The sequence below is a fragment of the Gossypium arboreum genome, chromosome 10, assembly GCF_025698485.1.
Source record: "Gossypium arboreum isolate Shixiya-1 chromosome 10, ASM2569848v2, whole genome shotgun sequence".
NCBI classification, from domain to species: Eukaryota; Viridiplantae; Streptophyta; class Magnoliopsida; order Malvales; family Malvaceae; genus Gossypium; species Gossypium arboreum.
Genome location: NC_069079.1, coordinates 2,535,040 through 2,549,902, shown reverse-complemented (window position 1 = coordinate 2,549,902; position 14,863 = coordinate 2,535,040). Strand labels below are relative to the sequence as shown.

General features: G+C 29.6%; 1 protein-coding gene across 2 annotated transcripts; it reads right to left on the bottom strand.

Annotated features, from left to right (window-relative positions):
• Positions 1 to 402: 402 nt before the first annotated feature.
• Positions 403 to 4,208, bottom strand: LOC108489239 (receptor-like protein kinase HSL1). Of its 2 annotated transcripts, XR_001871933.2 has the most exons (3): positions 1,330 to 4,208; positions 807 to 1,249; positions 403 to 726 (listed from the first exon to the last, which is right to left on the bottom strand). XR_001871933.2 is itself a non-coding variant. In XM_017793623.2 (2 exons), the coding sequence occupies exons 1-2, from the start codon at positions 3,938 to 3,940 to the stop codon at positions 858 to 860; spliced, it is 3,003 nt and encodes a 1,000-aa protein (XP_017649112.1). In that variant the 5' UTR covers positions 3,941 to 4,207; the 3' UTR covers positions 403 to 857. The 2 variants fall into 2 exon arrangements, 1 of the variants encoding a protein (XP_017649112.1); XM_017793623.2 differs by having other exon boundaries at positions 403 to 1,249; positions 1,330 to 4,207.
• Between the last annotated feature and the right edge of the window lie 10,655 nt (positions 4,209 to 14,863).

The following is a 14,863-nucleotide window of genomic DNA, read 5'->3' as shown; positions in this document are numbered from 1 at the left end:
GCATGCAAAATGACAACCTAAGCAACTCTGTGGCCTTGATCTGAACTATGGGTGTTGTCCAATGTCACTTTCCAAATTGATGTATGGATTTCATTTTATGTCTCTAACAAGTAGTGCAATAATAAAGCTTGCAGAATCCAAGAGCTCCATTCTAATAAATGGCAACCCACCATACCTAACTACTTCATCAATGGATGACATTTGAGTGACTTGATGAACCAAGGAATAAAATAGATACAACACTGTAAAATCTCATAGCTCATAGCTGAGACCTGTCTAACCAGTTTTAGCAGGCAATGATAGATAATGGGTGAAACTCTGCTTATGGTAGATAACTGTTGTCTTTTTGTGACAAGAAAGAAATTTTGAAATTCGAAAATCCGAAAAGTACAAAAATATAAATTTGAAAAATATATAAACTACAATTGATTAAATTAAAGTACAAAGATCAAATTCACAACTTAACTAGAGTACAAAGACTAATAGTAGAATTAGACCCAAAAAAGATAGAATTTGGGTTTAGACTAGGACTCAGTGCAGTAAGGCAGTTGGTGGGCATAATAAATCTGCAGCATCACTTTCATTAGTGTGGGAATTGAAAATCATTTTCAAGACCTTAATTGTTAATAAAATTTACAGTTTGGTCCATTAACTCCTTAATGAATCTATCTTTTTCACTGTGAAAATTTCATCCCCAACTCTCTTTTCTTCCCCACTAAACCAAGCCTGTAAAAGCAAAACATCAAGTAGGGTAACAATGAAAGGCAAAAACTTGACAACAAAAACAATTAGTGGCTGTGTCTCACTTTGTGACCTTGTTTTTGCAACAAGCTATGGGGGTGAAAAAATATTTTTTGTCAAGCTACACTTCCTTGATCCGAGCCGTCTTCGTAGTAATAAGGAGTTAATTTCCCGTCCTTTTTGGCAGCCTTCAGCTGGTTCTCGGCACCGGCTTCTTGCAGCAACTTAACCACCCTTCTCATCGACGGTCGGTTGATCGGGAGTGGACTTGTACAAAGGAGACCGATGTTGAGGACCTTACACATTTCTTCTTTGAAACATGGATTGAGTTTGGAATCGAGGACATAGTCCACTCCTTTTTGATCTAGAGTGGTGCAGACCCACTTTACGAGGTCCTTCTCGCCAAACTCCGGGTCAATCGGGAGTCTGCCTGTGACTAACTCAAGTATTACTACTCCAAAACTGTATATGTCACTCTTCTCGTTCACCCGAAGCGTATACGCATACTCTGCACCAAAAGTTTCCATAAGACATTGCAAACATTAACGTTTTCAATTACTAGATTGACAATAAAGATAATCAACAAACCTGGAGCAATGTAACCACAAGATCCGGCAATGACAGACATAGACTTAGCGACCTTTCCAGCAGCATCAACCACCTTGGCAACTCCGAAATCCGCCACTCTAGCGCCAAAGTCACCATCCAATAAGATATTATTGGACTTGACATCTCTATGCACAATCGGAGGCACACAATCATGATGCAAATACGAAAGTCCCTCGGCTGCATCCACGATAATCTTGTACCTCGTCGGCCAACCGAGTGAACCACTTTTGCAGCTGTGCAACAAATCACCCAAGCTACCATTCGGCATGTACTCATACACCAAAAGCTTGCAATCCCGGGTAGTACAAGAACACCATAACTTAACAATATTCTTGTGCCTAATCTTCCCTAATGTCTCAACCTCAGCTTGAAACCCGTCGTCCTGAACCTGTGACTCAGCATGACCTTTCTCAAGATCTACACTGTCGCAACCCTTTTTCAAACAACCCCAAAGCTTCTTCACGGCAACAGCCTCACCGTTACTAAGCACGACCTTGTAAACTTTACCCGAAGATCCTCTCCCTATCACATTATCTTCATCAAGACAATCCAATATCTCATATTCACTAAAACCCAATTTATGGAATGACATTAAAGTCCATTTAGACTTATCAATGGCCTTAGCTTTCTGATAATTCCTATATTTCAAGTAAAACCAAACCACACCAACAACAAACACCAAACCAGCTAGTATAAAAATGGATCTAAGTAACCAAACATAACCTTTATGCTTATCTTCATCCTTACCACCACACGAACCACTATAATTCCCACACAAACCAGGGTTCCCCAAGAAGCTGTTTTTGTACATGTCTTTATCGAACAAAGGCGGTAACTCACCAGATAACAAATTATTCGAGAGGTTAAGCTGATTAAGCTTCAAACTCTGCAAAGCGAGTGGGATTCTTCCGGTTAACTGATTATCGGACAAGTCGAGATAATTCAACACCGATAAGCTACCGATTCCATCTGGGATTTTCCCAGAAAACTTGTTGTTAGCTAAGTTCAGCTCGTTTAATTTCTTCAACGAATCGATCCCATTAGGTAATTCACCTTCTAATTCATTCCCATGAAGATCAAGGATCCCTAATCCATCAAGGTTTACTATACTTTTAGGCAATGCCCCATTGAACTTGTTGTCACTAGCAGAGAGTTTAGCTAAGTTATTAACTAAACCGAGTTCTTCAGGCAAGAAACCATTGAACTCGTTTCTAGATATAATCAAAAGGGACAAATTTGCAGCATTTGCAATTGATTTCCCAATTGGTCCAGAGAACGAGTTGTTAACGAGATCAAGTAAATAAACATGGGGGAGACCCCAAAATCCGGTGGGTATTTCGCCGGATAATTTGTTGTAACCGAGTCGGATCCGATTCAGGCTCCTGCAGTTGGCTAAACTCGACGGTATTTGACCTGAAAACGAGTTGTATATCATTAGCATCTCTTCTAGCTTCCCTTTCTCGCATAAGCTGGGTGGGATTGGGCCCGTGAATTGGTTGCTGGACACATCGAACCATCTGAGCGGTGAGTTTTTGCCGAGATTTTGAGGTAACTCACCGGTGAGTCGGTTCTGAAAGATTCTGAGTTCGTACAGAGCTGGTGAGTCGGCGATACTCGGTGGCAATGTTCCTTCCAAGTTGTTGGAGTAAAGGTTGAGACTTTCAAGTGGGAGCCGAGTTAGCTCATCCGGAATCTTCCCAGTTAACCGGTTCATCGACACGTCGAGGAGTCTCAGGTTGGTTAAATTCGAGAACCCACGGGGTAACTCGCCCGTCAACGAGTTGTTGTAGAGCTCAATCTGAACTACACTGACCAACTCCGTGAGCGAACTTGGTATATTCCCGACCAAATGGTTAAGTGCAAGGTCTAAATCAGCAAGTTTCTTGAGTTGCCCCAGTGAGTCAGGTATCTCGCGGACTAAATTACACTCTGTGAGCCACAAAATCTCCAAGTTGGTCAAGTTCCCAAGCTCAGGCGGGATCCGACCCGGACTAAACGGGTTGTAGGACAAATTCAACATTTTAAGCGTACTAATGTTCCCCAAAAAAGCAGGGATAGTCCCGTCTAGCAGATTGTAAACGAGGGACAAAACCTCGAGCTTCTGAAACCGGCCAAACGACGACGGAAAATCACCGGAGATATTATTACCGGTCAAATCGAGGTATTTAAGATTAGGGAGGTCGGCCAAAGTGTGAGGAAGCTCGCCGGTAAGAAGGTTCTGAGAGAGATCAAGGTGGACGAGATTTCGACACGTGGAAATGTCGGGTATGGTGGAATTGATATTGTTGAAATAGAAGCTAATGTAGGAAAGGTTTTGGAGGCGACAAAGGAAGGAAGGGAAAGGACCGGCGAGGTTAGCGTTGGAGAGGTCAAGGGAAGTGACGGAAGCGGTGGCGGCGTCGCAAGAAACACCGCGCCAGTTGCATGGAGTGGGGTGGCGAGGGTTCCATGAAGAAAGAGCGGAGTCTGGGTCGGAAAGTGAGGATTTGAGTTGGAGAAGGTAGAGACCTTCTTGGTTGAGAGACAGGGAAAGTGAAGGGAGAGTGATGAAGAAGAAGAAGAAGAGAAAAGAGAGGAAATGGAAGAGCATTTTTTTTTTGGGGTGGGGGGTAATGGTGGAGGAGATTGAGTTTAAGGGTTTAGGAAAAGGAAGAGATTTTGGGGTGAATATATTTGAATTTGAAAGAGGTGAAGAGGGAGGGGTTTTGAGTGACAAAGATGGTGTTCTGCCATTAGAGAGACATGAAATGAATGAATGCGCAACAGAGTGAAAGAGAAAGAGATGATTAAGAAGAAGAAGTGTAGAGAGCGTTATGGTGGGGACATTTTTATTGTGAATGATAACTTAAAAACTATATTTCCACTTTTTTTTAATAATTATATTTAAGTATATTAATTAATTGAACTAAAATTCCCATATAGCATCAGTTGGTGCTGTAAATACTAATTATACATAATGAATCTAATATTAAAAATTTATCATATGTAATTACAGCTCAAAATGAAGCTCGAAGAGATATACATATTTTAGTTACGCATTATGAATTTCGAATACGGATATTCAAAATTTACCGCACATAGTTAAAATTTAAGGTTAAGCTTGAGGAGACTCATATTTTAATTACACATTAGGGTTTCAAACTTAGATATTTATGACCCACAATGTATACGGGCGCAGAGCATTATGGAGGATCCAAGGAGATAACTGAGATGTGTTTAAATATGGGCGCAGAGCAGCGGCAGAAAACAGCAAATGTGTTTTGTTGGGAGTGTTTTTTAGAGCGTGACTGATGGGGTGGTTGGTATTGAGTGTCCTGAGAGTCACGCGTGAGAACTGAAAGCCCTTACTAGTGTGCTGCAAGAGGACGACGACATGTTCAAAGCTTTTGACGGTTTTTGACCACTTACACATCTGGTTTGAACCTAGTTTTGACCCATGCAATTTTTTTTTACGTCTCACACATTACCGACAAAAGAAAATCATTCACGAAACATATCATTAAATCGAATCGATTAAATTAAAAATTGATTAAGGATATTAATTAAGAAAAAAATTAATTTAAATTAAATAAAAGTTGATCAAATCAGATGAACTGATTAAATAGATTAGAATCAATTCGATTTTGAGAATATTGTTAACAAACAATTCTTACAATTTGATCTTACATCATGAGTACAACGATTATTATAAGAATGGTTTTTTTCTAAATATTATTTTTAATTTAAATTTTGAAGTTTGGACTAAGATTAAGTTCTTGATAAACTTATTAAAATGTTTTTTATATAAATATTTTCTATATTTTAATTACAATATTATGAACTTTTATTAAATTTATAATAATTCATTTATGTTTTAGTTAGATATGCATTTTATTTAATTTTTAGAAATTAAATAACATTTTGAGGTGACATCCTATAATGAATTTTTTTCATTTAAGCTATTTAAATTTTTAAAATTTTAAATTAGTGAAGATAAACTTGTAATTTGACCCCAAAAATGATAAAAAAATTTATTCAATCTTTTAAAATTATAAAGATATAGGCTATTAAAATAGTAAATTTGTAATTTTACTATCGTAAAATTACAATTTAATTTCGATACCCCTAAAACTTTTTTCTAGCTTCGCCCCTGGTGGCATCAGTCTTATTACTAGTGTAGGAGAGCGTGAGTCAAGCACGCTGAAGCATGTTTATCATTCTATTTAAAGGTTGAAAAGAATTATAAGTAATCTTAAGTATTGTTTAAAAAACATTTTGAAAATTGGATTTTTTTTAATATCTTCTAAATTATATTTAAGTATTAAAATTTTAAATAAAATCGAGTTGGAATTGTGCAAAATTTTAATTTTAGAAATAGGCATAAGTACCAAATCACTACCAACTAGTCCTCCAATATCTTCATTGATAATAGAATGTAACTTTATAGTTGAGATCAATAGAAATAGAAAGTGGAAATTCCATAAATTTTTTCTTCCTTTTCACTTGTCATGAAAAAATTGAGTGTGGAAGAATGACATGTAAAGTGATTCCTCCCATAATTAATTATAACTTGTAAGTTAATTTTTCTTCTAATCATGGGATAAATTTCAATTATTTGGAACTAAGTCACACTTGAACATAATGCCTCCTTTGATTATTTATATAGAAATATTAAAAAAATTGTTTTTAATATTTCTTTCGAGATTTATGACCACAGTACTTAACACTTGTTGATAAAGAGAAATTGATTTATTATATAAATATTAAAATAATTTATCATAATTAATATAATTTTAAACTTAAAATTAAAATTAAAAATAATATAATATAATATTTATTGAAAATAAGTAACTTGTTTCAATCTCAACTAGAAACACTTGAGACTATAAGTTTGAATTTAACTTGAAGAAAGAGGAAAATAGATGAAACCTTTGACCATTTTCCATCTACTTTTTATTTTACATTTTATACTCAATGGTAATTTTAAAGGTTGAATTAATAAATATATATAAAAACTTTAATTATGAAATATTGTTACTTTCAAATTAAAAGCAATAGCGATTCAGTTTAGAGAAAAATTGTATGAAACATGACACCATGTTATTCTATACCATTTTTAATCATTTAATGAAAATTCAATAAATTTTTTCATGCCATTGATATATAATTTTGGTAAATCTTTTACCTTAAACAGAAAATAAAAAAGAGATTCAAATATAATTTTAGGGTTTCAATTAAAAATTATCGAATTACAAAAAGGGTAAAGAATAACTTCATACAATTCTTTCTCTTCTGTTTGAACCGATTTTAAAATAAAATTCCGATTATTTTACAATATCAAATCGAATAATAAGTCAAATCGATATTCAATTTTTCTTTGACTACACTCATAATATATCATCCACCTTCCAAATTTTTAGGTAATGTGGAATAAATGTTTTTTTTTCTTTTTCCTCATTTACCTTCCAAGCATTTAACTTGTAAGAATTGGGGACAAGGGTCAGTAAACACTGAGCAGAGTAGGATCCAAAGGGAAATTTCTAAATTCTTCCATATTTTTGAAGAAATTATTACATTTGCATACAGTGGACCCAAATTTATCATTTTATTTAACTCTAGCTGGCAATAAAGAAAAAAAGAATTTAAGATTTACTGCCCTCTATTTTGGGTATTTTTGACTTATAATTTTCATAATAAATGAAATGGATATGAATATATAACATGAGAACCGTGATTCTATTTAATGTTACCCCAGCAATTTATAACAGGTCTATTTTCATCTTGGTACACTAAATTATTTTTCTCACCCCTTCAACAAGTTTGTCAAAATTTTTGTGTTTTCGAGTTTTTTTTTTAAGCTAAAATATGATATGAGTTTTGTATTTTTCGTAAATTTGAAATTTATTTTTTATATTTTTATTTTTAGTAATTTAATTCTCTTTATTTTTCTGAACCTAAAATTTAGATTCAATTATTAACATTGTTGAATTTTTATTGTTAAATTTATCGGTTTGACATTTTAAAGGAGAAAAAAAGATTCATTTGGTAGCAAAGTAACAAAGTTGTAATTAATTTGAATTTAACAAAACAATAATTAGACTTAAAATTTTAAAATCTGAAAAATAAAAAGTCTAAATTCTAAATTTATTAAGAGTATTATGGCATATTTTAACTATTTTTTCGGTTAATTACTTTGTTAGAATTGAATTAACTATTGAGTTAAGTACTCAATTTAATATTTATAATGGTTTGATATGCAAAGAAAATGGATAAAAGAGAGGATCACGCGAATATTCAATATAACGAACACAGTATCAATACTTGTAGAGTCTGAGTGATAATAGGATTTGTTATCTCCAAAGTTTAATATCCAAATTTTATAAATAAAATGAACGACATAAATTTTAAAATTATACATTAATTTTGATACAATTTGTAATATTATATACGAACTTTAATTGAGTGTATTTCTATACATCAGATTTCAATTTTAGTTCATTTTTCACATGTCTCTAATCTCATTATCTACGTGACTCAATTTGCCGTTAAGTCATATGTAAATTTAAGATATGACATTTTATTAGTTTAAAATAAACTTATTTCCATCTAGATTTTAAAAAATAGATTTATTGGGAGAAATAATAAACTCTTTTATCAAGTGAATTATTTTCTTAATCTAGATGGAAATAATTTAAATTTGTTTGTTAGTTTTAACCTAATAAAATGTCAAGTAAATAATTTACACATGATTTACCGAAAAATCATGTCACATATATGACGAGATTAGTAAAATACGAAAATTGAACAAAAACTAAAATTTGATTTTTATTTTTTTAGAACAATTTCATTATAGGTTCTGGTCTTTTTTTTTTATATAATGTCTAGAACTATCTATAGTCCATTTTCCAACATATAAATAAGAGGACGGTATGCTTTAATGCACTTAAACTTATATCCTCCTATATTGGCAATAATATTTATGCCGATCAAATTAAAACTCAATCAAAAATTAAAATTTAATTGAAACGGGAAAAAAGAAATCTTTCAGATAAAAAAGAAAATACAGTAAAAACTGTTGATTTGTTCCAAAATTTTCCTATTTTTTTAACAAATTTGTCGGTTCGCTAATTCCCACAGGATTCTGGATTCCCTGAAGCTTATCCCCTTTTTTAAATCTGAAATAGGTGAGTTTTTTTCTTGAAACCAACAAAGCTCTCTGTGAAGATACTTGCCTTAATCATGTGGTCAGTTTTCCAGGTCCTTGAATTGTCTGAAAAAAAAAACACTTTAAAAATGAATAAAACCAGTGATTGAGTAAAAAAAAAAATTGGGTTGAAATTAAATAATATATTTTTACGATAATAAAAGTATAATTTTTTATTTTAATAATTTATATTTTAATAAATTTTAAAATATTAAATTAATTTTTATTATTTTAAAGGAATCAAATTATAGTTTTATTATTATTAATTTAAAATTTTATAAATTAAAAAGCGTTAAATTAAAAAAATTCTGTCTCTACAGTTTTGTTTGCCCACCAAACAGTGTTCCTTCCATCTATTTCTTTTATATTTGTGAAAGTTTTTGTTACCTAAGTTTAGTACTTTTCATTTAATTTTAAAATTGTAAAATAATTATTGAAAAGTTTGAAAGTTCTCATTAAATCGCTAAATTATTTAAAAAATTATTTACATAGTTGGATTATTAATTTTTTCTGTAAAAAGTATTACTAGTGAGTTTTAAGTTAGGATTCAATAATAGGTGAGGTAAATTAGTACCCATCGAAGAGTAGAACATATTTTAGATTCAAGTCGATCTGACAATCAATATCTAAGATTGGAGAAAGTTGTTTAAATTTTGATTTACAAATCAATAACGTTCAAAACTATTTTATAAAAAAAATTAAATTGTAAAAAAGAAGAGAGAATGAAAGCTTTCAATTGGTGCGAACGTAGAAGGTCATACGATAACGAATTTAACAGACCAATAACATAAGTAAAAAAAAATTCTAATATTTTAAAATTAAATAACCAAAACATAAATAGTAAACCTAGTAAAATTAAGGTACATAATTTTGTAACATAAAGCAATTTTCAAGAAGCGTTTACTTAAAAGCGAAGTGTAAGTCAACAGAGGCACTGGTTGATGATAGTGGGAATCTGGGCTATCTATTTCCATCACCATCCACTTCATATTTTAAATATGATAGGGAAATATCACCTTTTAAACACCTAAATTAATAAATATTTATATTTAGATAAAGTGATCAACACTTGTATTTGAGTTAATAAAAAGTAATAATAGTTGAACGAGTTTTAACTCGATTGACATAGGTATTATTGTCAGTGTAGAAATACATAAATTTAAGTATATTGAAGTACATTATCTTTTTATTTAAGGGTTAAGGAGTGACTATAAATAATTTTAGACATTGTAAAAATGTATAATAAAATTAATATTAAAAAAAATGATAATATTTTGGAGATAAATGTAACCCACTAATCACAGCAATTACTGCATCGAGACAGTGGGTAGTGCATATATTTTCCAAGTTGGCGGCTCCGACTGATCCCCTTTGCCAATGCCCATGTTGCAGCGCACTGCCTAGTGCTTTACCCACCACTGTTTTGGACCTTATTCAATATTGTTTGTATATGTTAATTTGTTCTTGGTTAATGTAGAAAAAGAGTGAATTTTAAAAGAAAGTACTTGCACGAGTCTGGGATTTTGATGTTTGCTTGAAATTAACAATTTCTTGTTTGTGTATGTGAAAGTTGGAGTGCTTATTGGATTATATTTGATGGATTAAAAGTGTATGATTTGTAGAAATTTTAAAGTTTTAAAATTTTAAGTTTTTAGCAATAAAAATGAATGTAATTTTTATTATAGACTTTTGAGTAGTGGGAGCAAAATAAATTTCAAGTCCTAATACAAGGGCTTTCATGATATTTTTATCATGCTTGACATAATTATTACTATTTTACGAAAACATCAAAAAAATTGTGATTTTATATACCTTCAATGAGGTTTTGATTGACTTAAGATTTTGAACACTCAATTTTGAGCCGATCATGTGTAAATAGTTCGATTCTCCCTCAAATTATTTTGAATTTAAGTTTATTTATGTATGACTCCTGTCCAAATTTAATTTGATGTAAATCACAAATCTATTCCGATTTTCAATTTGTTTTGTATTGAATATATTTTAACTTATAATTGATTAAACATATTTATGTTTGTATTATAGACTATACTTATGTATTTGTGAAATCTTAATATATTTAATGGCACATTGTTAAAATTGAAATTGTTATATTATACGTTGACAATGGTAGTAGGAATGATCGCAAAACAATAATAAAGAAAAATAATAACACATAACTTTTACATGGAAAGCTCTTATCGGGAAATATCACAGGCAGAGGAAGAGAAATTCACTAATATTGAAAAATAACAATACAAGAGGTTTTCGACTATACCCATTTTAAGTGTTAAACAACCCTATTATAATCAATATCTAATAGAATAAATATAGTCTTATATGGATTTAATTCGGTCCTTCACCCCAAAAATCCCTATTTTACCTTTTAATTTTATTTCTTTAACAAGTTAATTATATCTCAAATTTTTCAAACTAGATCAAACAGTAAATTATAAACCCTTAACCATTGACCTCGCTTTCTCAAGAGAGTAAAATTCAAATTTGTATGAGAGGCCATAAAAATGTGATATGAAAGTTAAAAGTAATGTTAATTTTTTTTTGAAAAAAAAAGTAATGTTAATTAAATAATAATGAAGGGGGATGACGGTCCATGTGGGTGGTTGTCCCATAGTTAAAGATGCTACCACACAACAATAACAAAGGGTCCCAATGTTTTGGCTACCATACATCATTCATAATTGCAATAAAATACCAATCAATTTTAGATCTTATCATCTATCATTCATACTATTTCTCAATCATAAAATCACAACTCATTACTTGATTTACACTAATAAAATAATTTAAAAATATTAATTCAATTAAATAATTGATATATATCTGTATCAGGGTTTAAGTATTTTACTGAATTGATATCACTTTTAATCGAATCATCAATTCAATTATAAAATTAATAAAATATCTCGTTTCTTTTAAGTTAAAATTACTATTATTATAATGACATTTTATCTTTTTATATTATTTTAAATAAAAATAAAAAATTACAAATTTAAAAATCGAATACATGCTGAATTTCAATTACAATTCAAAGTTTACCACTATTCTATCAACTTTTTTAACTTAAAAACAATCAATATTTATACATTTCTTTTCCAAAAGTAAATTTAAAAAGATATTTTTTTTGGGGAAATGGCTTAATTTCCTTTAAGAGTAATAATTTGATAGTGAAATTGAAAAGATTAATTCCAAAATTATTAAAAAAGAATATGTTAGGTGGGACAATAAACCAAGATGATGTCATCCTGCATGCCATAAAATTTATCCCATTTAATACCAAACATTCAAATGTAATTTTTTACCCTTAAATTCCTACAAAATCATGCCCCATTCATTATTTAAATATGATGTTAGTTCCATTGATATGAGTATTATTATTGAGGATAAGAGTTTGACTGCATTGAAACACATTATCCTCCTATTTATGAGTTGAGGAGAGATTATGGGTAGTTTTAAGTATTGTATAAAAAAAACAGATATGATCTGAACATATAATAAGATTATTAAAAAACAATAAAAATTTAAAAAAGCATTAAAATTGAGGTTATTATGGTCAATTTTCAAGCACTACTTTTTTTTTTTTTGCTTGTAAAAAGTAAATTTATGGAGTATTTATTATCATATAATTCAAGTTTGTAAATTTGGAATTCTTAATTATAAAAGTAGTTAAGACAATTTAATTTTCATGGTTTGAGCTCAATAATGAAGTGCCTACTTTCTTACACAAGGAAGATCTATGTAATAATTAAGCTTCTAATTCTTTTGCTCTCACCAAAGTATTGTACAATGTTAGCCTTCACTTATGATACTTTAGCTACCTACATTCTTATCAATTAAGTAGTATTTTCTAGTCAACATCTTATTAGTAAAGTTGAAATTAGAAATTTTTATGGGTTTGATTTTTAAAGGATTTAAAATAAAATTTTTATTTTAAAAGTTAGGGTCCTTAACTTCATCCCTACTCACATGAGAGAGCATAACGAGAAATTATTTTATGAATCTTTCCTACTACATTATCTATGGTCTCTTTTCTATTATTTAATGATATTTTAACAATTTTTTCATGTCATTAATATATAATCTTGATAATTTTTACCCTAAACCCTAAACTCGAGGATTTCAAAGTAAAAAATAAAATAAAATTATGTGTTAATGACATAGAAAAATTACTAAAATATATTAAATAATTAAAAAATTATAAATAATATAATAAAAAGAATCCATAAAATAATTTATCAACCACGTTGAAACAACCAAACTACCAAACGTAGTTGTAATTATAGGACCTTGAAGACTAACCTCCGTTGGACGGGAAGACTTTGCATGCATAGGCTTGAGCCCCAGTCAAGTTACAACGAATCCACATGTTGACCCTTGGTAAGACAATACATCTTTCCATAACTTCCAAATGTATGTATTGAGAGCCGTGACTTTGTAATTTTCACTAGCTTGAACCCTATATCATGAGTACCTATCAAGAAGAATACAAATACATACAACATGATCAATTTTCTACCCCAAGATACGTTTATACCAAGTCAAAATACAATTAGAATTTCCAAAAACACCTTCTTCTAAACTTCATATCCATCATTCAATACCATAAATTTACAATTTCTTAGAACCTTGTGTGTTGATTTGATAATTAAGTTATTCATCATTTTGGATGTAGTCTAGATTCAAGTCGTGCTAATTATATTATTATTAGGGTTTTATCTTTTTTTATAATTTAGAAAAAAAAATTATAATTTCTTAATTATAGAAGTAGTTAAGACAATTTAATTTTCGTGGGTACTAGCTTAATAATGAAGTGCCTACGTTCTTACATAAGAAGATCGATGTGATAATGAGCTTTCTAATTCTTATGCTGCGTCACCTAAGTACTGTACTGTACTGTGTTAGCCTTCACTTTAGCTACCAGATTTTGTACATTCTTTCTTAATTAATTTTGTATGTTTTGGGTCTTTATTTATGGTACTTTAGCTACAAATGATCCATGTGGTTTACAGTAATTATGGCAAATGGGATTATGAGGGTGAAACAAAATGGATACAAAATTTTAGGTGCACTGTTAATAATAAATTTGGGTGCTAACGTCTATATATTTAGTCAAAATAATCTTAATTGTATTTTTGAATTCTTTTTTTACCATCAACTTTTATTTTTTTTTAAACTGATTTGATGAAAGTATGGCTAAAAAGCTAACTGAATTATGTAGAATTTCATACGTAGAATATTTTTAATGAGATGTAATTTAGTAGTTAAATAACTCAATAAAATAATTACATGTAGAAAATAATAAAATAGATAACAAATTCATGAAGCTAAAAATTAACTCTTAATTTAAAGAAAATAAACGTAATTATCCAAAAAAGGTTTCAAAATGAATGCATATCTTCGTTTATTGAGAAGTTTCAAAAGATAATTAATAAATTAAACCGAAAAAGTTTTAGGAGAACTAATTATATATTTTTTTAAAAAAATTGATGGATCTAAATTAAATTTTTTGAAAGTTTTGGAATTAAATGAGAATTTAAAAAACTTAAGAAGTCTAATTAAAATTTTAAAATTTTTGTAAAGTTTATTAAGAATTCTCTAAAAAAACTATGGAATCTAAATAAAATCTTTAAATATTTTGAAAGGTTTAATGAAAATTTTCTAACTCTAATTCCACTTATATTCCACCTCTGCTAATAAACGAAGGTTGAATCATTCAATAGGATGACAAAATTTATACAGCAGAATAACATGGGTGTGTAAAACTTGATTTAATTTGAGAAAATTGACAAAAAAATAAATTTCGAGTTAATTAAATTGAGTTATTCAAATTATTCGAGTCAATTTGAATAAGTAATTTGAGTTTGAATTGAGTTAAACTTTACAATTCGAATAATTTGAATAACACATTGGTATAAATATCTCTTTGGTATCATCAATTTTAAAATGAGCAAATTTATCTTTCTCTAAAAAATTCAAAATAAATTTTAAAAATCAAAATATTTATAAAAATTTCAATTTTAAAAAAACTATAAAAATTCTAAAGAATATATAAAGAAAGTTATAATTTAAAATTTTTCTACAATAATAATTTTAGAACCTAAATAAGTTAATAAATGGTTCAAGTTTATCATACTAAAATATCTTATTTTTTTTATTATTTTACTTTGAAAATGTTTTCAAATATAAATGGTTTCAAGTTTATGCGCTTATAACATGTAATTAGTTATATTATAACAAGATTTTAATTTGACATGTTTGATTTTTTTTAAGTTAATTCGAACAATTCCACTCAATTCGACTCGACTCAAATTTTAT